Genomic DNA, 23,263 nt, shown 5'->3' with positions numbered 1-23,263 from the left:
GGTTCCTGTTGTGTCATGCTTATGGCTGAGTCAGGATTTGGCGTAAGCAGCATGTGTCCATGGCCCCATAGTGCCTGGTATCAACAGTACAGGCTGGTGGCGGTGGTATAATGGTGTGGGGAATGTTTTCCTTGCACACGTTAGGTCCTTTGATACCAAGTGAGCAATGTTTCCACGCCCCAAATAATTTAGGCTGTTCTGGAGACAAAGGGGGGCCCGACCAGGTACTAGATGGGTGTACCTAATAAACTAAGTGTATATTCATGTCATAGTCACCAGTCAACTCCATTACAATCAAAGGTTACTTAAACTTCAACCAGTGAATGCTAGCTCTTCTACCAGTCTGTTTTAATGAGTTTTTGCATGCTAATAGAACACTTTTATATTTTAAAGGGGTATGCAGTAGGTTGATAACAATATCACCAAAGTATGTTGCATTGAACATTTCAAACAACATTCCCAGCTAATGAGAAAACATGGCATTTATTTTAGAGAATGAACAAGATTGGACTAGGCAACTTTAGGAATAATTTGAATGGGCGTCAATGGCAGATTGAGGAATTTTTTAATCCGTACCCCAGTACGACCCACGTTAACATAGTGGGCCAGGAAATAACACTGATTGCCACTTTTACAGTGTTAACTGTAAAATATCAGCTGTTGTACAATCTGATTACAAACACAGGAAAACAATGTAGACATGAAACATAGCGGTATTGATCCTCTCAAACACAGACACAGGTCTCATTCCAAAAGGCACCTATTCCTTATATGGTAGTTTGCACTTTATATTGCATTCCAAATTAACCACAAATACTTGTCTTTACCATTTCCATTAGAGTATTGGCAACTGTGTCTTTATGGAAACAATGGACATGACTTATGATAATGCTTATGTTGTTAACCTCAAAGTACTCAAACTGAAGACAAATGTTTCTTTTGTTATAATTTTAAAAGACATCACAAATAAAAACAGATTTTAAAAAGTAAAGTAGAAAATGAGACGTACTTAAAGACAGGACTGAACTTGTGCATTTTCTTCGCAGCAAAATATAACCACTAAAAAACAAGACATATAGATTTCACAATGGCATTGTGCCCCAAACATTTATCCAAATTAGCAAGGAACACACCTTTAGACTAACAGAGATCATGGGGGGCAGCTCTAGGCCAATCATCATCAAGGGTACCACATTGTCAGTGTCTCTAGGAGATTGGCTGAGTAACTCTGTTCCACACTGTTACCTTCTGGTCCATAATTGGCTAGTTCAAATGCCTATTTCGCAGACTGATTTTTTCCCCAAGACAACATCAGTGGAGAGGTTCATGTCTCATGTTGTGTGGGTGTGTTTTCAGAACAGCTCAAGCAGCATGTTAAGTGTGTGAGTACGTGAGCGTGTCCCCTCAGAAGAGAGCCATCAGCAAAGCGTAGTTGATGGGCAGGTTCAGGCGCTCCTCCGTCACTGGCAGGACCTTGAGCAGTTCTGGGGAGGCTAGGAGACTGGCCGTGGGGCCGATACGCTGCAACACACACGCCCCACACATAGGACCTCCATCGTCTGCACTATCCATCTACAACACACAGAGAGTCAGTCAGTCACACACAATGTCACACCCTGATCTGTTTGAGTTGAGTTTCTTGAGTTGAGTTTATTTTTACAGGGACAGTGCACATTAATCAACGTTTCAGTAAAAGTGCCAGTTTTAGCCAGCTGGCTATTTTTCAACCGCAGTCCCTGGGCAGGTTATTAAAAACAATTACAATATAGACAATCATTGAGCAGTGAGCACACGCAGAGCAACATAGGACAAGCAAGACGTAGCATACAGACAGAGCAACATAGAACAAAAAGCAGCAAGACAAAATTCATAAAAGCAACAAAGTGTTTCCACACCTCACAAGCTACAGACGACAACATGGAAAGCGGCAACACACAGCTAGGGATTATGTTCACAAATCTGATTGACCTTTAGCCATGTCTAAATGCATTTTGTGAAAGTGTGATATGTGGTGCAGTTATGTGTGTCTGATGGCAGTGTATTCCAGACATGGGAAGCTCTCACAGAGAAAGCGGATTTACTAAAGGTGCTTTTCCATAAGGGAACTATACAGTCACCTCTCATGGCAGACCTTGTGGATCTGCCGCCATATGTTTGGGTTTTCTGTTTAACAAAAATACTGAGTGGAGGGGGAGCCAGGCCATTTAGGATCTTGAATACAAGACATGCGTCAGTGTATTGCACAAGATTTTCCCAACTCAGGAGCTCATGCTTTCTGAGGATGTAACAGTGATGATGGCTATTGGGCTTCCTATCAAGCACTTTGAGAGCCTGTTTGTAGACCAACTGAATAGGTTTTAACGTTGTACAGCAAGCTTGGGCCCAACTAGTCAAGCAGTGTGTTAAGTGGGGGAGTATCGTAGATTTGAAGTACAGTTTTGCTACCTCTGTAGTCAAACAATTTCGTATAAATCGGAAATTAGCTAGGTTGAATTTGGTTATCTGAATTACCTTTTTCACCTGCTTTTTAAAAGAGAGGTTGGAATCAATTATGATGCCAAGGTACTTAAAATCAGATACCACCTGGAGCTTCTACCCTGATACACAGACATCTGGCTCAGTAGCATCTGTTGCCCTCTTTGTGAAGAACATGCAAACAGTTTTTTTCACATTGAGATGCAAACACGAGTCACTGAGACACTTTGTAACCTGGACCATTACAGTAGTGAGTTCTTGTGCAGCTTGTTGTTTGCTCTTTGCATGCACATATATCACTGTATCATCTGCATACACTTGAACTTCAGACCCAGTACAGACAGAAGGCAGATCATTAATGTACAGGCTGAACAGGAGGGGCCCCAGTATTGACCCTTGGGGCACGCCCACATCATAGCTAAGAGTGGGCGACAGCTCATTGCTCACTCTGACACACTGAGTTTTGCCTTCAAGGTATGATTTCATCCATCTCAAGGCATCGGGGGAAAAGTTGAACTTGGACAATTTTGTGATGAGAATCTCATGGTTAACAGTATCAAAAGTCTTCCTTAGGTCCAGAAACACAGCCCCAACAACTCCCCCTTTGTCCATCTTGGACTTCACATTTTCCAGAAGAAAGCAGTTGGCCGTTTCTGTGGAGTGTAATGTGAAGGGGCTGTTGTTGAGGTGGGCAATCAGTTGTTCTGCTACACACTTTTCAACAACCTTTGACACCACAGGTAGTATACTAATGGGCCTGTAGTTACTCACGTCAGCAGGGTCGCCTGATTTAAAGATGTCCGTTATTATGGCCGATTTCCATACCCTTGGAAACACCCCGAGACCAATAGATGTGTTGGTGACCTTAGTAATGGGGCCAATGAGTGACTCTTTGTAGTTTTTAAGAAAAGGTAGAGTCCAGCCCAAACACATCTTTGGCTTTAGAGTTCTTTAGTGAGCGAATCACCTTGTTCACCTTTGACTCAGAAACCTCCCTTATGATGAAGACAGGTTGAGCGTCATTCACTAGCACTGAGCCCAAGAAACCAGTATACCAATAAAGTAGGAATTGAAGGCTATTGCCATTTCGACTGCATCCTGTGTTAGATTGTTATTCACCAAGATTTCTAGTCTTTTTTGCAGTGTTACTATGGTCTTTCCCTGTTAACTTTTTTAGATTCTCCCAGATCAATTTAGAATTTCCCTTTGCTTCACCAATTATGTTAATAAAAAAAGTTTGCCTTGGCCTGTCTGATTTCTTTCATCACCTTATTTCTCAACATGGTAAACCTACGTCTGTCATGCTCTAATTTGGATGTTAGGGCTATTTTTAGAGCGGAATCTCGTTCTTTCATCAATTTCCAGATTTCTCCATTTAGCCAAGGAAGAGTGCTCTTTTGGCCAGGTTTGGATTTTATTTTCTTTAGGAAACCATTTATTGTAGTCTGGATTGTGGATAGAAAAACCTGACTATCAGCTTCCACGTATGTATAGGACAAGAGATCATTCCAGTTAATTCCCTTAATTGCGTTTTCAAAATAGTTTAATTCACTCTTAGGTATTCTTAGTTGATCCGGCTTTCTAACAGTAGAGAGGTTAAACCTGCTCTTAGACAGCTTTCTGGCTATACGTGTCAGATTATGATCAGATAGCCCAGTAACCATATTGAATGATTTAGTCACTCTCTCTGGTTTATTACTGAACACCAAATCAATCTGTGTTTTAGAGCAACAAGTCACCCTGGTTGGCCCTTTAACTAGCTGTGTAAGGTAAAAGGTATTAGTGATCCGTTTGAGGGTTTTCCTACAAGACTTGTCATCATATTAATATTAAAATCTCCCATTAAGATGACCTCTTTCCCAAAGTCACATTCCCTAAGCATGTTATTAAACTGATCAAAAAACACACTTTTGGTGGAAGGTGGCCTATACATACCAATGTTGGCCTATACATACCAAGGGTAAAAGACATTTGGGGAGACAGTGTAACGTTCAGGCCAATACATTCTAGTTCATTATCACATGACCACTCAATTTGTTTACATCGGATATGTTCTTTAATGTAAATCATCACACCCCCTCCTCCTCCTTCAATCCTGTCTCTCCTGAAAACATTGTAGCCAGGCACAATCAAAGCAGCATATGGAGAGTTTTTAAGGAGCCATATCTCTGAGAGGCAGAGGAAGTCAAGGTTGGAGTCTGAGTAAATGTTGAATTTGATCACTTTTTGGAATGACACTACAAATGTTCAAGTGCCCCCCTAGTAGTCCCTTGGGCTTAGCTCGTGGGTCCCAGATGACTCGAGAGTGATTGACACATTGAAAAAAAAGTTTAATTTTCGGTGTTTTCTGGCGGCTGGGTTTATGCCGTTTTGTTTCGTTTTGATTAGGGGCAGTTCGGTAGCGCAATTAACAATCCCTCTCGCCTGCACTGGATGCGGGGAACTAATTAAAACAGCTTGCGTACCAGAAGCATAATCAGGGATCGCATATAGCGACTTGGGTATGTTTGAAGAGTCAAAATCTATCCTGGAGCCGGGTGAGTCGAGAGAAACCATGGGACCATAGCACTCACCCACTTCCACAGCGGCGACGATCAGTGGACGAGGCCATCCACTGCTTTCCACTCCGGTGAGTATCGCTGGCTCGGTGATGTTAAGCCCAGGATTGAGTTGCACATCCCCGGAGAGTAGGAGGGTAGTGAACAGGTAGTTTAAAAGTTTCCGATAAATGTTGGACTTGTGTTTGTTACGCCTAAGCGGTTCAGTGGAATAGGGAGCGAGGTAGACTTGGCCATTATTCAGAACATTATGGTATGCTGTGTACTGTCCACTCCCGTGGAACCAATGTGTTTGGTGTTGATATTCTCCGGTAGTAGACTGATTGTGTCATCCCAGCAAGGACGCACTGAGATTATCAGTAGAGCAGCTACATAACTGACAATCATGGCAAAGTACTGGAGATAAAACATATAATTGCGCTATAACTCTTTGCATGAGTTACTTAGCTGCGGTCGGCGTACACCTGATGTTTTAGATAAAATAACAGCATTTGTATGAGAAGCGGCACCCGCCATTATCCTGTTAATTGACATCGTGTTGCAGCCAATTGTCAAAAGCACTGGCACCGAGTAAGCACCCGAAATCTTGGGAAGATTTGCATTGTCTGGTCAGAGGACAATAGGATTGTTGCTTTCGATAAGGTCACAAAGGAAGTCAAAGGTGTGCACGGTTTCACCTGTCTTTGTGATTGTCTCCAACCCCCCTCTTCAGGTGTCGCCCATCTTCCCCTGTGTATTTACACCTGTGTTCTGTCTGTTGCCAGTTCGTCTTGTTAAGTCTACCAGCATTTTTTGTCTCAGCTCCTGCTTTTCCCAGTCTCTCTTTTTCTCACCCTCCTGGTTTTGACCCTTGCCTGTCCTGTCTCTGAGCCCGCCTGCCTGACCACTTTGCCTGATCCTGAGCCTGCCGTCCTGTACCTTTGCCCCACTACTCTGCTAATTAAACCCCTGCCTGCCTTGACATGTTGTTTGCCTGCCCTGTTGCTGTAATTAAAATTGTTACTTCGACACAGTCTGCATCTGGGTCTTACCTTCAAACCTGATAGTGCAAACGGGCACTGACTGAAGCAGCAGACCTGGGCCAGCTGCGCGACACCATCTCCTCCCAAGGAGCCACCAGCGGAAGGCACGAGGAACTGCTTCAAGGCCTTATGGAGGGGGTTCAAACGTTGCCTGAATGCCATGACCGGGCATTGGACATTTTGCTGGAGCAATTCCGCAGATTGTTTGGGAGGCAACCTACCACGGTGGTAACCCCACAGACCCTCAGTAACCCAGCTGCTAGCAGCGCCGTCTCATCGGTCACTCCACCTTCTCTGGAGCCCCGCTTACCTCCCTCGGAACGCTTCAATGGAGAGCCGAGCACCTGTCAGACGTTTCTAGCTCAGTGTGCCCTCATTTTCGAGCTTCAGCCCTCCTCCTTCCCCTCGGATCGCTCCAAGATAGCCTATCACGCGGATGTCCGGGAGGGGTCTTACCTGGGCTACTGCTGTAACAGCCGGCCATATGCGTTAGTCTGGAGGGGTTCATGGGGGAGGTGAAGAAGGTTTTTGAAGCCCCATTCTCCGGGAGAGAAGCTGCACAGGACTCCCGCAGTGTGGCAGACTATGCGGTGGATTTCTGAACGTTGGCAGCGGAGAGTGCTTGGAACTAGGAAGCACTGTTTGATATGTTCCTGCACGTCGTCTCGGAGGAGGTCAAGGACGAACATGCAGCTCAGAAGTTACCTATGGATCTCGATTCCCTCATCTCTTTGACCAAATGAATCGATTGGCGACTACGGGAACGACGGAGGGAGAGGTAATTCAACTTCGCTCGCACGTCCAGGGATTTCAATTTGCCTCCGAGTCATCCCGGAAGTCCCCGACGATTCCGTTGCCGAAAGAACCCGAGGCTTACCGACCTTCCCCGAAAGTCGCCGAAGACGGCTGAGGGACCGCTTCCCGATCCTATGCAACTAGGTAGAGCTGGGGTATCGCCTGCGGAACGGCAATACAGGATCAACACGAAGAATTGTCTATATTGCAGGACACTTGGTCATTTTGTGTTCTCTTGTCCTTTAAAAAGACCAGGCACACTGGTAGGAGCGAGTACTCTGGTGGGACATATAGAGAACTTTCCTGCTTCCCTTGCTCGCCACCTTGTTAATGCCATTCTGCTGTGGGGAAACCAGTCTAAATCTCTCCAGGACCTCATTGACTCTGGTGCCGATGAAAGTTTTTTGGACGCTACCCTAGCTTCAGAGCTGAACATCCCCTCAACATTCCCATGGATGTTAGAGCGCTGGTCGGGCGCGCTATAGGCTGGGTCACTCATATTACCACTACCATCAACCTACGGGTGTCAGGGAATCACAGCGAGACTATTCAATTCCTGCTCATCAAGTCTCCTCAGATTCCCGTGGTATTGGGATTCTCCTGGCTCCAGCGACACAATCCCCTCATGAACTGGTCGACTGGTGCCATCATGGGCTGGAGCCGTTTTTGCCACGCCCAGTGTCTGAAGTCAGCGCAACCTACCCCGGGATGTTTTCCTGGGGGCTCTGACGGTGCCCCGGACCTCTCCGCCATTCCCGCGGAGTACCAGGACCTTCAGGAGGTGTTCAACAAGGCCCGGGCCACTTCGCTTCCACTGCACCGACCATATGACTGCGGGATTGACCTCCTTAGCACTACTCCGCCCCAGAGACGACTGTACTCACTGTCATGACCGGAGACCAAAGCTATGGACACCTACATTGGGGACTCCCTAGCTGCAGGATTTATTGCGTCATTCGTCCTCTCCCGCCGACACAGGGTTCTTCTTTGTGGAGAAGAAGGAAAAGACCCTGCACCCGTGCATCGACTACCGGGGACTCAATGACATAACGGTGAAGAACCGCTACCCGGTACCACTCATCTCCTCAGCCTTCGAGCCGCTCCAGGGTGCCACCATGTTTTCCAAGCTGGATCTATGGAACGTCTATCACCTCGTGCGGAGGGGGATGAGTGGAAGACCACCAGCAACACGGCCAGCGGCCACGATGAGTATTTGGTCATGCCATTTGGCCTCACCAACACCCCTGCTGTGTTCCAGGCTCAGGTAAATGATGTTCTCCGCGATATGTTGAACCGGTTCGTCTTCGTCTACATTGATGACATCGTCTTCTCACGCTCCCCCCAAAAACATGTGCTCTACGTCTGACAGGTTCTTCAACGCCTCCTGGAGAACCAGCTGTTTGTTAAGGCAGAGAAGTGAGGGTTCCATCGCTCCACCATCCCCTTTCTGGGGCACATCATCTCTGCTGGGAGTGTCCAGATGGATCCCGGGAAGGTGAACGGTGGTGGATTGGCCCCAGATAACCAGATGTTCTTGCCTGCCACCCGGGCTCCTGCCGGACCCTGGCTTTTGGTGGCCCACCATGGTCCCTGACGTCTCCGCATTTGCACAAAACAAGACTCGGACAAGCTCCGGCTGGTCTCCTCCAACCTCTGCCTGTCCTTCACGTCCCTGGTCCCACATCTCCCTGGACTTTGTCACGGGTCATCCCCCATCTGATGGCATCACTGCCATCCTGACTGTGTTGGATCGGTTTTCCAAAGCCGCCCACTTCATTCCTCTCCCTAAACTACCCTCTGCCAAGGAAACGGCACAGCTCATGGTGCAGCACGTCTTCCGGATCCATGGACACCGGTCGACATGGTGTCCATGGATCATTCTGCACCCTCATTGGGTCATTGGCCAGCCTGTCCTCCGGATTCCACCACAAGTCCAACAGCCAGACGGAGCGAGCCAACCAGGATCTGAAGACTACTATACGCTGCCTGGTCTCCGCCAACGCCACCTCCTGGAGCCAGCAGCTGGGGTGGGTCGGATACGCCTGCAACACCTTTCCCTGGAATCAGCCCTCGCTTTTCCCCAAGCAGCCCCCGCTTTTCTGCCCAGATGTTAGTCCGCCACTGTCGTCGTACCTGGAAGAGAGCCCGGTCGGCCCTCAAGACCACCTCCAGGTATCGACGTCAAGCAGATCACCATTGGACCACGGCTCCCCGGTAATCGTCTCAGGCAGAAGGTATGGCTATCCACCTGGGATGTGCGCCTCCGGGCAGAATCCCACAAACTCTCCCCCCGGTTTATAGGGCCATTTCCCATCTCCAAAATGATTATCCCCTCTGCTGTTTGTCTTCTGTTGCCCCGTACCCTTCATATACATCCCACCTTTCATGTGTCCAGAGTTAAACCCATGTCTCACAGCCCTTTGTCTCCTGTTTCCATCTTTTCCATTATCCCCTGTGTATTTATACCTGTGTTCTCTGTTCGTCTTGTTTGTCAAGTCCACCAGCGTTTGTCTCATCTCCTGCTTTTCACCAGTCTCTTTTTCTCGCCCTCCTGGTTTTGACCCTTGCCTGACCCATCTGAGCCCGCCTGCCTGACAATTCTGCCTGCCATACTGTAACTTTACCCCAACTCTGGATTACCGACCTGTGCCTGACACGACTATGAAGTCTTGTACCTTTACCCCACTACTCGACCCCTGCCTGCCTTGACCTGTCGTTTGCCTGCCCTGTGCTGTAATAGACAGGAGTTCACCATCTCAACTACAACTGCTGTATGTACCAAATCCCTTTCATGACTTAACATTCACTGCCTCAGCACAGCTCAGGCACACTAAATGTAATAGTGATAACATGATTTCCCCGTAGGGGCCCTCTGACCGACTGACAGTTGGCTAACAGGTCTAACTGGTTAGCTGTTAGTGGAATGTGGGCAATTTTTCTAGACCTCCTGCACCCACACCTGTCTGAAATGATCAGGTCTGGTTGAGAGACATTGCAAATCAGAATGTGGTATGGTGGTAGGGAGGAGGAAGCGGGGCCTTACGTATTGGAGTGGCAGCTTGCACATGGCGAGGGGCCAGTCGGGCATGATGTGGTTATGACACTCCCGCACGGAGCAGCAGGGTGGCTGGCCCTCGGTCAGCAGGGCGCTGGTCAACTCTGTCCTCAGGAAGTACTCCTGGGGAACAACAGGAAGTTAAAGTGTTAACCATGGGAGGAGTTAGCCTGGTCCCGTATTCACAAAGAGTCTCAGAGCAGGAGTGCTGATCTAGGATCAGTTTTGCCTTTTAGATCACAAGGAAAATAATTATATGGACAGGTGGATCTGGCCCAAGATCAGCACTCCTGCTCTGAGAAGCTTTTTGAGCCTTGGTCCCATACTGTAGTGCTTCCTACTCTCCAATCACTGTCAAGCCATACACACAGAGGGTTGGCTAACAACACAGACTAGACCACCAGGCTATGGGAGGAGGCTTTCACAGAACACAAATTCAATTGGAACACATTTACTTGCACAGTGACGTGCTCATTTGCGTCACATAAATGTCACCCAAAGAGGAATGAGGCTCTCAGAATTACATTACCACAACATCCTGCTTCAATGAACAGCTTGTACATTTCTCTGAGACGGTGTTTGAGAAATAACACACATGAAGGAAAAAGGAAACCGCACACTGCTCTTGATAGTATCACCGATATTTAATAAGCTTTACGTATCTGCCACACGGCCTTCGTCAGAGCTTTTGGGATTTTTTGAAAGTTGCACCCTTATGTAGACCTGGCCCCACCCACATCCGTTCTACATATCGAAGGGGGTTGGAGGCAAAGGAAAAAACAAATAAGTGCTACCAAATATAACAATATGCATTTCATAAATATTACACAAGTGTATAAATAAGACATATTGAACACTTCTGTATAATCTCAATGAGGACATAGCAAGCTTTCATTAGTCATTGGGTACATCATATGAAAAACGTCAGAATAATCTACAAGAGACACATATTTCATGTTCCAATTCACAGCATAACATACATAGGGATTTCATCATTAAGTCCTTTTGGAAATAATGTCTGGAGGGTGAAAATCTTCAGAGCGTCACATAAATGTCACCCAAAGAGGAATGAGGCTCTCAGAATTACATTACCACAACATCCTGCTTCAATGAACAGCTTGTACATTTCTCTGAGACGGTGTTTGAGAAATAACACACAGATAGAAAGACTGGGAACAGGAGAAAGTTAAGTAGAGCGAAGGAGTGTGTTAGAGAGTGATGGAGGGGTAGAGGGTGGAGTAGACGAATAGAGAGAGAGAAGTGAAGAGGGATGAGTGTAGTGGAGGGGGTCAGTGCCAGAGGAGGTTGCTGAGGGGAGGACGACTCATAACAATGGCCTGAATGGAATCAAACATGGTTACCATATGTTTAATACCATTCCATTCACTCCTTTCCAGCCATTATTATGAGCCATCCTCCACTCACCAGCCTCCAGTGATCAGTGCTCTCACCCCAGCCAGCGTGAGGATGTTGGTGATGTTCTTGGTGATGACCAGAGAGCTCTTGGCCCGAGTCACCGCCACATACAGCAGGTTCCACTCATCGTCTGGGATGTCACCTAGAGGACGAGGGAGAAAACAGTGGAGTCAGCCACTAACAAACATTGGTACTATAATCTGGACTGTATACATTAAATTAACCAATGTTGATTTTGCGTAGGCCGTGGACCAATGCAAACAGTCCTTGGCCTTAGATAAGAGTTGGTATTTGGATAGGTTTGATTGCCTAATGATTGCACACACACACACCTCCTGAGCAGCTGGAAAGTCTGGGTAAGTTGTGGGCGGCACAGGGCACCTTATCAAAGTCATCAGTGATAACCACCGTGTCAAACTCCAGACCCTTTGACTTATGGACTGTCCCCAGGATAAAATCTAAGAGATAAGAGACAGACAGCAGGGGAGGGTTGATACAAATGAGAAAGATCAGACTCTCAAATACAAATACAGCAATTCACAACTCTGTGTGTCTGTACAGTGGTGAGTGTGTGTGTGTCTATGTGTGTGCAGTATGTACCTGTGTGCATGTGTCTCTGTACAGTGTGTGTACAGTATGTAACTGTGTGTGTACCTGCGTGTTGGGCCTCTCTCTCTGTGCAGCCGTAGAGGCGTTCCACCAGCTCAGGGATGCGGCTGTTGTATTTCTCCACCATGGAGAGTTTGCCCTCCAACTCACGGTCCTCTGTTTTTTTAGCGTAACTCTTCAGCCCAAAGTAGCCCCCCAGACTCTGCTGGGTGAACCTACGGATGAAGCTGTCCTTGATGCCTAGAGAACAGGGAGAGAAGGAGAAGGGAGCACTTTTAAAAAGGGAGAGAGCTAGTTACACTGCAGAGTAGAGCTAAACCTATTGACACAAAAGACCCAACCAATAAAACAATGAGCATTGAGAGAGCCAAGGCAGGATACTGTCTAACCAAAAACAGATGTCACATAGGTACAACATACTAATTCACTTGTATTAGAATTGCAGAACTGAGGCAAGGGGCAGTGTGTGTACCACTCACCTCGAGAGCGGTTGTTTTCTGGCTGCATCAGAACCCAAATGTCTATGATTCTTTTCAGCCCAAAATTCTCCACCCACTGGAGTGGAAAATGGAAAACACATGTCTTACACAAGACCCAAACACGTGTGTGTGTGTGTGTTTGGGGGGTGAGGGGGTGTATGGAGACTCACCCCTACAATGTGCAGCCTACAGCGGGGGTTGGCGTCGGTGAGTCTGACTGCTTGGTCGAACACGGAGACGTTAGAGGGAGACAGCACTGCTAACTTGCCCCGACCAAGACTCGACCCTGTAGTCAGGGGACACAGTGAGTCCACAGCCTTACCCTGCACACAGCCTGTGGATGGACAGACAGACACGCACGCACATTAAAGAGCAGGTTGCACTATATATTTCCACAGATCTAACAAAGTAGAATGATGATATTCCACCCAAAACGTATTACATTTTTAAAATATATATATATATATATATTGTAGCGAACCGCACAGGCAGCTGTGTGTTAAAAAAAAAAAAAAATTATTAACAACAAATCAATACAGAAAGTACATGAGGGAACATGTACTTTCTGGACAATTGAGCTAGGGAGTACAATATCACATTACACAAGGACCTTAAGGGTCATACATACACTTATAATTCTAACAGCTTTTTTGTTAGTAGAGTATTTCATTGTCTTAAAATACAGTTCAATTTCTTTTTGTAGGGTAAGAAAATTAGATTTTTTGTTTGGAAATTTACATTCGAATATGAAATTTGGCCAAATGAATAATGAATTACATAAAAATGTTTCAGATTATTCCTATCGTAGGTAAAGAATCCAAGCAGTACATCTCTCCACAATAGTGTTAAACCTTAATAAAAGTGTTCAATTATAAATCTAATGATGTCTTGCCACAGTTTTCTTACATGAATACAATGCCAAAGTAAGATGCAACACTGTTTCTGGGTGGTCATTACAAAAGGTGCAATTTGAGTTGATGTTTTCCTTAAACCTCTTCATATAGTGATTGGCAGGATAATCTTTATTACTAATTTTAAAGGAAACTTCCTTAATTTTGTTAGAAGTAGGTATGTGTGTGGCAACATCCAAACTTTTTTCCAACAGATATTATTAATAAATCCATTCCAATTGTCACAACCTCTAGGATTACTGGGTGGAGGAGTCAAGCGCAGAGAGCAGGTTAGTTCAGAACGTGGATCTTTATTCCTGACGACAGTGAAAACGGTCATGCCCAACACACAGGCGCATGAAAAATACCAGTCCAAACACACAGGACTAAACTGTCCGGAAAAATAGCATCCACCTAAATTCCAACACCAACGAACAGAAAAACAAGCCCGCAGGCCTACTGCCCTTAAATAGCCTACCCACAAAACTAAACTCAAAACAGGTGTACCCAATCAGCCCAAACTAACAGAAACAAAAAGAAGGGAATCGATGGCAGCTAGTAGGCCGGTGACGACGACCGCCGAGCGCCGCCCGAACAGGAAGAGGCACCATCTTCGACGGGATTCGTGACACCAATAAGGCATGACATAAGGTATAGATACAACATCCTGCTGAAACAAGGTTCGTATCGCTCTGTTGTTGAAAGGACCAAAAGAGAAACAAATATTTCCTACTGATGAGTCAACAGGGTCAACGGAAGGTAGGTTCTGAGGGTCAGGTCTTGACACGTTCCTGAATAATAAAGCAACACCTGAGGGAATGGTATCTAAAACAATAGCAAAATCTTTAGGTGTTACAGGGACCTTGTAAAGTGATAAGAATTCCTTATAACTAAGTAAAATACACTCTCCATTTACTAGTTGGCTCACCAATAGGATATTATTTCAGAACCAATATTCTAAAAACAAAGAAGTATTTTTATACAATATATCCCAATTATTCCATATATAATATCTGTGTGGAGAAAAATGATGCTTATAAATTAAGGACCATGACAAGAAAACTTTCTGCTTTTCATCAGCAGGTTTCACTGGAACTTTGTCAATATTATAATTGCAAACCAACATGAAGTTAAGGCCACCAAAAGTAGAGAAGACATGAGGAATAAAATTCCACATAGAAGTGGGTCTTCTTGGGAATTGTTTTATCCAATTGATCTTAAAAGCCCACCATTCTCATGTGTTCATTACAACAGTTTTCCTAATGGGTACGGTTTCTCCACAGAAAGTTGAAAAGCATCTGGTCTATCTCCTTGCTTATTTTACTGTCAAGATATAAAGATAGAGCGCCATATGATAGTCTAGAGATACCTTCAGCCTTGGTTATTAGGACTCTACCTTTTAAAGATAAGTCCCTCTGTAGCCATTGATTTAGCTTCTTCTGGGGTTTTTTAATAAGAGGGTTAAAATTTTGTAAGCCTCTAGACTTCTGATCCTTTGTAATGGTTATGCCTAAATATGTAAGTTCTTCTTTTACTGGAATACCATAATATGAAGGTGTCACACAATCTTTGACAGCCATGAGTTCACATTTATTAATGTTAAGATATAGACCAGACGCTTTGGAAAAGGATTGTATCACATTGATCGATATGGGAATTTGGTTAGCATCTTTCAGAAAAAGTGTAGTATCGTCAGCCAGCTGGCTTATAATCATTTCTTTACCGGCTATGGAAATAGCTTGTACAGGACTATTATTTAAAGAATTTGCAAGAAGTTGGGTGATTAATAAAAACAGGTACGGAGAGATAGGACAACCTTGCCTAATTCCTCTCTTTAACTCAAATCTAGGTGAGTGCCATATTTCAATTTGATAGAGCTGTTAACATTTGCACAAAGTCTTAATAGCCTTACAGAAAAAATCCCCAAAGCCAAGTCTCTCAAGGGAGTGGAAGAGGAACTGATGCTCTACTGTGTCAAATGCTTTATAAAAATCTAAAAATAATATGAAGCTATTAGGTCTGAGTAGTCAAGTATGTCTAATACTAGTCTGACATAGTTAGAAATATGTCTGTTCCTCATGAAGCCAGACTGTGTTTCATCAATGATTGCATCCAGGACTTCTTTAATTATTTTTGCAAGTAGTAAGGCTAATATCTTATAGTCATTATTAAGAAGACACATTGGACGCCAGTTATCGATGAGCAGCACTTATTTTTTAGGCTTAGGTATCAGTGTTATTAACCCCTGACTCATTGTAGGAGGGAGGAGATGTGTGTTATGTGTTAGGCTATTAGTAGGTTGTGTTGTACTTACCAGTACCCAGTGTTCGCGGGGTCCGACATGCCAATCAACCTGCTATCTGCCAATCATGGGAATGCCTGGAATGTTCTGATCTCTCTTTTGACGAACATAGCAAGACTGTTACAAGGACAGCTTTTTTCCATCTACGTAACATTGCAAAAATCAGAAACTTTCTGTCCAAAAATGATGCAGAAAAATTAATCCATGCTTTTGTTACTTCTAGGTTAGACTACTGCAATGCTCTACTTTCCGGCTACCCGGATAAAGCACTAAATAAACTAAAGTTAGTGCTAAATACGGCTGCTAGAATCCTGACTAGAACCAAAAAAATGGATCATATTACTCCAGTGCTAGCCTCCCTACACTGGCTTCCTGTTAAGGCAAGGGCTGATTTCAAGGTTTTACTGCTAACCTACAAAGCATTACATGGGCTTGCTCCTACCTATCTTTCCGATTTGGTCCTGCCGTACATACCTGCCGTACGCTACGGTCACAAGACCTCCTAATTGTCCCTAGAATTTCTAAGCAAACACCTGGAGGCAGGGCTTTCTCCTATAGAGCTCAATTTTTATGGAATGGTCTGCCTACCCATGTGAGAGACGCAGACTCGGTCTCAACTTTTCTTTTGTGTTTAAATTTTACCCCCTTTTTCTCCCCAATTTCGTGGTATCCAATTGTTAGTAATTACTATCTTGTCTCATCGCTACGACTCCCGTACGGGCTCGGGAGAGACGAAGGTCGAAAGCCATGCGTCCTCCGAAACACAACCCAACCAAGCTGCACTGCTTCTTAACACAGCGCGCATCCAACCCGGAAGCCAGCCGCACCAATGTGTCGGAGAAAACACCGTGCACCTGGCGACCTTGGTTAGCGCGCACTGCGCCCAGCCCGCCACAGGAGTCACTGGTGAGCGATGAGACAAGGATATCCCTACCGGCCAAACCCTCCCTAACCCGGACGACGCTAGGCCAATTGTGCGTCGCCCCACGGACCTCCCGGTCGCGGCCGGCTGCGACAGAGCCTGGGCGCGAACCCAGAGTCTCTGGTGGCACAGCTAGCGCTGCGATGCAGTGCCCTAGACCACTGCGCCACCCGGGAGGCCCCCGACTCGGTCTCAACTTTTCAGTCTTTACTGAAGACTCATCTCTTCAGTGGGTCATATGATTGAGTGTAGTCTGGCCCAGGAGTGTGAAGGTGAACTGAAAGGCTCTGGAGCAATGAATCGCCCTTGCTGTCTCTGCCTGGCCGGTTCCCCTCTCTCCACTGGGATTCTCTGCCTCTAACCCTATTACAGGGGCTGAGTCACTGGCTTACTGGTGCTCTTTCATGCCGTCCCTAGGAGGGGTGCGTCACTTGAGTGGGTTGAGTCACTGACGTGATCTTCCTGTCTGGGTTGGCGCCCCCCCTTGGGTTGTGCCGTGGCGGAGATCTTTGTGGGCTATACTCGGCCTTGTCTCAGGATGGTAAGTTGGTGGTTGAAGATATCCCTCTAGTGGTGTGGGGGCTGTGCTTTGGCAAAGTGGGTGGGGTTATATCCTTCCTGTTTGGCCCTGTCCGGGGGTATCATCGGATGGGGCCACAGTGTCCCCTGACCCCTCCTGTCTCAGCCTCCAGTATTTATTTTTATTTATTTATTTTATTTCACCTTTATTTAACCAGGTAGGCTAGTTGAGAACAAGTTCTAATTTGCAACTGCGACCTGGCCAAGATAAAGCATAGCAGTGTGAACAGACAACAACACAGAGTTACACATGGAGTAAACAATAAACAAGTCAATAACATAGTAGAAAAGAAAAAAAAGAAGAAAAAAAAGAATCTATATACATTGTGTGCAAAAGGCATGAGGAGGTAGGCAATAAATAGGCCATAGGAGCGAATAATTACAATTTAGCAGATTAACACTGGAGTGATAAATCATCAGATGATCATGTGCAAGTAGAGATACTGGTGTGCAAAAGAGCAGAAAAGTAAATAAATAAAAACAGTATGGGGATGAGGTAGGTAAATTGGGTGGGCTATATACCGATGGACTATGTACAGCTGCAGCGATCGGTTAGCTGCTCAGATAGCAGATGTTTAAAGTTGTTGAGGGAGATAAAAGTCTCCAACTTCAGAGATTTTTGCAATTCGTTCCAGTCGCAGGCAGCAGAGAACTGGAAGGAAAGGCGGCCAAATGAGGTTTTGGCTTTAGGGATGATCAGTGAGATACACCTGCTGGAGCGCGTGCTACGGGTGGGTGTTGCCATCGTGACCAGTGAACTGAGATAAGGCGGCGCTTTACCTAGCATAGCCTTGTAGATGACCTGGAGCCAGTGGGTCTGACGACGAACATGTAGCGAGGGCCAGCCGACTAGAGCATACAGGTCGCAGTGGTGGGTGGTATAAAGTGCTTTAGTAACAAAACGGATGGCACTGTGATAAACTGCATCCAGTTTGCTGAGTAGAGTATTGGAAGCTATTTTGTAGATGACATCGCCGAAGTCGAGGATTGGTAGGATAGTCAGTTTTACTAGGGTAAGTTTTGCGGCGTGAGTGAAGGAGGCTTTGTTGCGAAATAGAAAGCCGACTCTAGATTTGATTTTGGATTGGAGATGTTTGATATGAGTCTGGAAGGAGAGTTTGCAGTCTAGCCAGACACCTAGGTACTTATAGATGTCCACATATTCTAGGTCGGAACCATCCAGGGTGGTAATGCTAGTCGGGCGTGCGGGTGCAGGCAGCGAATGGTTGAAAAGCATGCATTTGGTTTTCCTAGCGTTTAAGAGCAGTTGGAGGCCACGGAAGGAGTGTTGTATGGCATTGAAGCTCGTTTGGAGGTTAGATAGCACAGTGTCCAAGGAAGGGCCAGAAGTATACAGAATGGTGTCGTCTGCGTAGAGGTGGATCAGGGAATCGCCCGCAGCAAGAGCAACATCATTGATATATACAGAGAAAAGAGTCGGCCCGACAATTGAACCCTGTGGTACCCCCATAGAGACTGCCAGAGGACCGGACAACATGCCCTCCGATTTGACACACTGAACTCTGTCTGCAAAGTAGTTGGTGAACCAGGCAAGGCAATCATTAGAAAAACCGAGGCTACTGAGTCTGCCGATAAGAATATGGTGATTGACAGAGTCGAAAGCCTTGGCCAGGTCGATGAAGACGGCTGCACAGTACTGTCTTTTATCGATGGCGGTTATGATATCGTTTAGTACCTTGAGCGTGGCTGAGGTGCACCCGTGACCGGCTCGGAAACCGGATTGCACAGCGGAGAAGGTACGGTGGGATTCGAGATGGTCAGTGATCTGTTTGTTGACTTGGCTTTCGAAGACCTTAGATAGGCAGGGCAGGATGGATATAGGTCTGTAACAGTTTGGGTCCAGGGTGTCTCCCCCTTTGAAGAGGGGGATGACCGCGGCAGCTTTCCAAGCCTTGGGGATCTCAGATGATACGAAGGAGAGGTTGAACAGGCTGGTAATAGGGGCTGCGACAATGGCGGCGGACAGTTTCAGAAATATAGGGTCCAGATTATCAAGCCCAGCTGATTTGTATGGGTCCAGGTTTTGCAGCTCTTTCAGAACATCTGCTATCTGGATTTGGGTAAAGGAGAAGCTGGGGAGGCTTGGGCGAGTAGCAGCGGGGGGGACGGAGCTGTTGGCCAAGGTTGGAGTAGCCAGGAGGAAGGCATGGCCAGCCGTTGAGAAATGCTTGTTGAAGTTTTCGATTATCACGAATTTATCGGTGGTGACCGTGTTACCTAGCCTCAGTGCAGTGGGCAGCTGGGAGGAGGTGCTCTTGTTCTCCATGGACTTTACAGTGTCCCAGAACTTTTTGGAATTAGAGCTACAGGATGCAAATTTCTGCTTGAAAAAGCTGGCCTTTGCTTTCCTGACTGACTGCGTGTATTGGTTCCTGACTTCCCTGAAAAGTTGCATATCGCGGGGACTATTCGATGCTATTGCAGTTCGCCACAGGATGTTTTTGTGCTGGTCGAGGGCAGTCAGGTCTGGAGTGAACCAAGGGCTATATCTGTTCTTAGTTCTGCATTTTTTGAATGGAGCATGCTTGTCTAAGATGGTGAGGAAGTTACTTTTAAAGAATGACCAGGCATCCTCAACTGACGGGATGAGGTCAATATCCTTCCAGGATACCCGGGCCAGGTCGATTAGAAAGGCCTGCTCGCAGAAGTGTTTGACAGTGATGAGGGGTGGTCGTTTGACCGCGGACCCGTAGCGGATACAGGCAATAAGGCAGTGATCGCTGAGATCCTGATTGAAGACAGCAGAGGTGTATTTGGAGGGCAAGTTGGTCAGGATAATGTCTATTAGGGTGCCCATGTTTACGGATTTAGGGTTGTACCTGGTGGGTTCCTTGATGATTTGTGTGAGATGCTGCAGTAGTTTGTGTCGGGGGGCTAGGGTCAGTTTGTTATCTGGAGTACTTCTCCTGTCTTATCCGGTGTCCTGTGTGAATTTAAGTATGCTCTCTCCAATTCTCTCTTTCTTTCTCTCGGATGACCTTAGCTCTAGGACCATGCCTCAGGACTACCTAGCATGATGACTCCTTGCTGTCCCCAGTCCACCTGGCCGTGCTGCTGCTCCAGTTTCAACTGTTCTGCCTGCGGCTATGGAACCCTGACCTGTTTTCCGGACGTGCTACCTGTCCCAGACCTGCTGCTTTCAACTCTCTAGAGACAGCAGGAGCGGTAGAGATACTCTTAATGATCGGCTATGAAAAGCCAACTGACATTTACTCCTGAGGTGCTGACTTGCTGCACCCTCGACAACTACTGTGATTATTATTATTTGACCATGCTGGTCATTTATGAACATTTGAACATCTTGGCCATGTTCTGTTATAATCTCCACCCGGCACAGCCAGAAGAGGACTGGCCACCCCCATAGCCTGGTTCCTCTCTAGGTTTCTTCCTAGGTTTTGGCCTTTCTAGGGAGTTTTTCCTAGCCACCGTGCTTCTACACCTGCATTGCTTGCTGTTTGGGGTTTTAGGCTGGGTTTCTGTACAGCACTTTGAGATATCAGCTGATGTAAGAAGGGCTATATAAATAAATTTGATTTGATTCTGATGACCGCCATCCTGGTGGTTGGCGGAGTGGTGTGGAGGGGGGTTGGGCAGGGGGATGGAGCATTGGAAGTTAAGACCGGGTTTAGCCATTGTTCTTCCTGTCTTACGTCTGGGCTTCACAAGAGAAGGTCACGGTTGCTTTGTGGGGTATCTTTCATTTATTTGGCGTGGGCTACAGCCAAACAGTAGTCTGTGTAAAGTTGGGTTAATAAACCGTCAATTCGTAAACTCAATCCTCTGTCTGGACAATTGTTCCTTTATGATCTAGTCCGGTCATTACAATATATATATACACACACACACACTATTTTCTCCATTTGAATTACATTGATCAAAAACTCATACCAACAATATATTGCATCTTTGATGTCACGAACGGAACAGCCTGGTGGTGGCGGCAGTGAACTACAACTTCTGTTTACCGGCATGCACGTTGTCGAAATGCGAGAAGATGGGAAGAAGCCGTTTCGTGAGGATACGGCGGGTAGACTGGGCAAGGGGAACACCTGGCGTTTCAGTCATATGCGGGGCTCAATTTCCCCTAAACGATTGCTACCAACAGTGGAAGAGTGATAAAAACAATGCTAGCCAGCTAAGTGCACCGGGCCATGCAAAACAAACTGGCCCACTTACACGTATATAGCATGGTGTTTGGGGGTGGAATAAGCTCGCTAACGTTATCTAGCAAGCAAGCTACAACAACTCCAACAGAATACTGCACGTTTTACAGAAACATTTTTCGTCAAATACCAATCTGATTAATGTAATTGTTTATTTCAAGGTATGACTAATTTTGCTGAACTGCCCGACCTTTATTTCCCGATATAACCTGCAGGATATCATGGTAGCTAATGATTGTGTTAGCCATTATACCTAGATTGACTGCTGCTAGTGGTAGCACTCAGGTTAGCATGTGGATAGCTATAATACCATCTGCCAACAAGAGTTTTAACCGGTTTGGTTAAAAACGTTCAATATCTACTGTGATGGTGAAGGTTTATCTTGATTTTGTTTAACAGTAGGAGAAATACTGATGTGCTGAACTGCTTATAAGTTATGTGTTTCAAGGCTGCTAGTAGGGGTAAATCAGGGGTGTAAAAGGAGCTATGCTAAAAGCTGTATTTATTTTTTATTTAAATAGGCAAGTTAAGAACAAATTCTTATTTACAATGACGGCCTACCGGGGAACAGTGCCTTGTTCAGAGGCAGAACGACAGATTTTTACCTTGTCAGCTCGGGGATTCGAGCCAACAACTTTTCGGTCACTTGCCCAACACTCTAAACACTAGGCTACCTGCCACCCCTGTATAAGTGACACATTTTTTTTTTTTTTAGCTGAGTGACCACTCATCGATATGATGTCGGTCTTCACCGTCTTATGTGAACAGTGGCTTCACTCCTCGTGTAGTGCTCCCCTTTAGGTCACTTCGGTCAAGTAAAATATAAAATTCTCCCAAAATAGAAATGTAAAGTGATGTCGTATTGGGACTTTGTTTGAAGGATGAAACAAATCAGAATGTTGAATAGCAACCTAATTCTGCAATCTTCCCTTTACAACAAACTGATCTAATCAGAACCAAATAAGAGCATAGTAGTCATGGAACACCATGGATATTTTACCGGCATGTTTACACAATTCAGAAAATCTACTTTAGACCTAGAAATATGAAGTAGGTGGACAAAGTAAACAACATAGTGGGTCACTTTCAGTGACAACTAAGAGCGATGAAGCGTGAGGCTAAACTCCTTTGTTTTGGTCCCATACCTACCCGCTCTAAGAGCAAAAATTGAACCCATGCGAAGATGCTGTGTGTGAAGTTGTGAGAGCATAGTCAACCTTCAAAAGGCCCAGTGCAGCCGTTCTTATATATCCTTTCTGGGTAACAATTAAGTCCTTTACTGTCATAGTTTTACATTAAAATGGTCACATCCGCTACAAGACCATGGTGCTTGCCTACGGAGCTGTGAGGGGAACGGCACCTCCGTACCTTCAGGCTCTGATCAGGCCCTACACCCAAACAAGGGCACTGCGTTCATCCACCTCTGGCCTGCTCGCCTCCCTACCTCTGAGGAAGTACAGTTCCCGCTCAGCCCAGTCAAAACTGTTCGCTGCTCTGGCACCCCAATGGTGGAACAAACTCCCTCACGACGCCAGGTCAGCGGAGTCAATCACCACCTTCCGGAGACACCTGAAACCCCACCTCTTTAAGGAATACCTAGGATAGGATAAAGTAACCCTTCTAACCCCCCCCCCCCCCCCCCCCTTAAAAGATTTAGATGCACTATTGTAAAGTGGTTGTTCCACTGGATATCATAAGGTGAATGCACCAATTTGTAAGTCGCTCTGGATAAGAGCGTCTGCTAAATGACTTAAATGTAAATGTCACAAAGAAAAATAGATTTTTAGCAAAAAAACTATTTTTCAAGCAAGAATGTTGCTGTCTGAGTAGGGAGGGAAGGGCACCAAAGCGGTGCATTAACCACAGAGTGGTCTAATGGGAGGGATATGTAATCTGAAAAGTAGCTGTTATTAGCCGAGAGGTTTGGAACTCTATTTGTTATTATATTAATGTATACGGCCTGGTGATGTTACCAGG

At 45.8% G+C, this 23,263-nt stretch overlaps 1 protein-coding gene across 1 annotated transcript; it reads right to left on the bottom strand.

Annotated features, from left to right (window-relative positions):
- Positions 1-467: 467 nt before the first annotated feature.
- LOC120050063 (F-box DNA helicase 1-like) lies at positions 468-12,478 on the bottom strand. The gene is made up of 6 exons (XM_038996687.1): positions 12,410-12,478; positions 11,976-12,170; positions 11,654-11,779; positions 11,357-11,463; positions 9,894-10,028; positions 468-1,572 (listed from the first exon to the last, which is right to left on the bottom strand). Exons 1-6 carry the CDS (start codon positions 12,435-12,437, stop codon positions 1,405-1,407), a joined length of 759 nt encoding a protein of 252 aa, XP_038852615.1. The 5' UTR covers positions 12,438-12,478; the 3' UTR covers positions 468-1,404.
- Positions 12,479-23,263: the final 10,785 nt, after the last annotated feature.

Source organism: Salvelinus namaycush, chromosome 6 (assembly GCF_016432855.1).
Source record: "Salvelinus namaycush isolate Seneca chromosome 6, SaNama_1.0, whole genome shotgun sequence".
Classification (NCBI taxonomy): Eukaryota; Metazoa; Chordata; class Actinopteri; order Salmoniformes; family Salmonidae; genus Salvelinus; species Salvelinus namaycush.
This window is presented reverse-complemented; position numbering and strand designations above follow the sequence as displayed.

Bases quoted from the DNA above. Each gene is read 5' to 3' on its own strand.
- LOC120050063 (XM_038996687.1), bottom strand. From the start codon at position 12,437: ATGCAGCCAGAAAACAACCGCTCTCGAG. The intron at 11,464-11,653 runs GTGTGTGTGTGT...CTCGTCCTCTAG, and splicing joins ACTTTCCAGCTGCTCAGGAG to GTGACATCCCAGACGATGAG. The intron at 10,029-11,356 runs GTGAGAGCACTG...GTTGTTCCCCAG, and splicing joins ACATCCTCACGCTGGCTGGG to GAGTACTTCCTGAGGACAGA.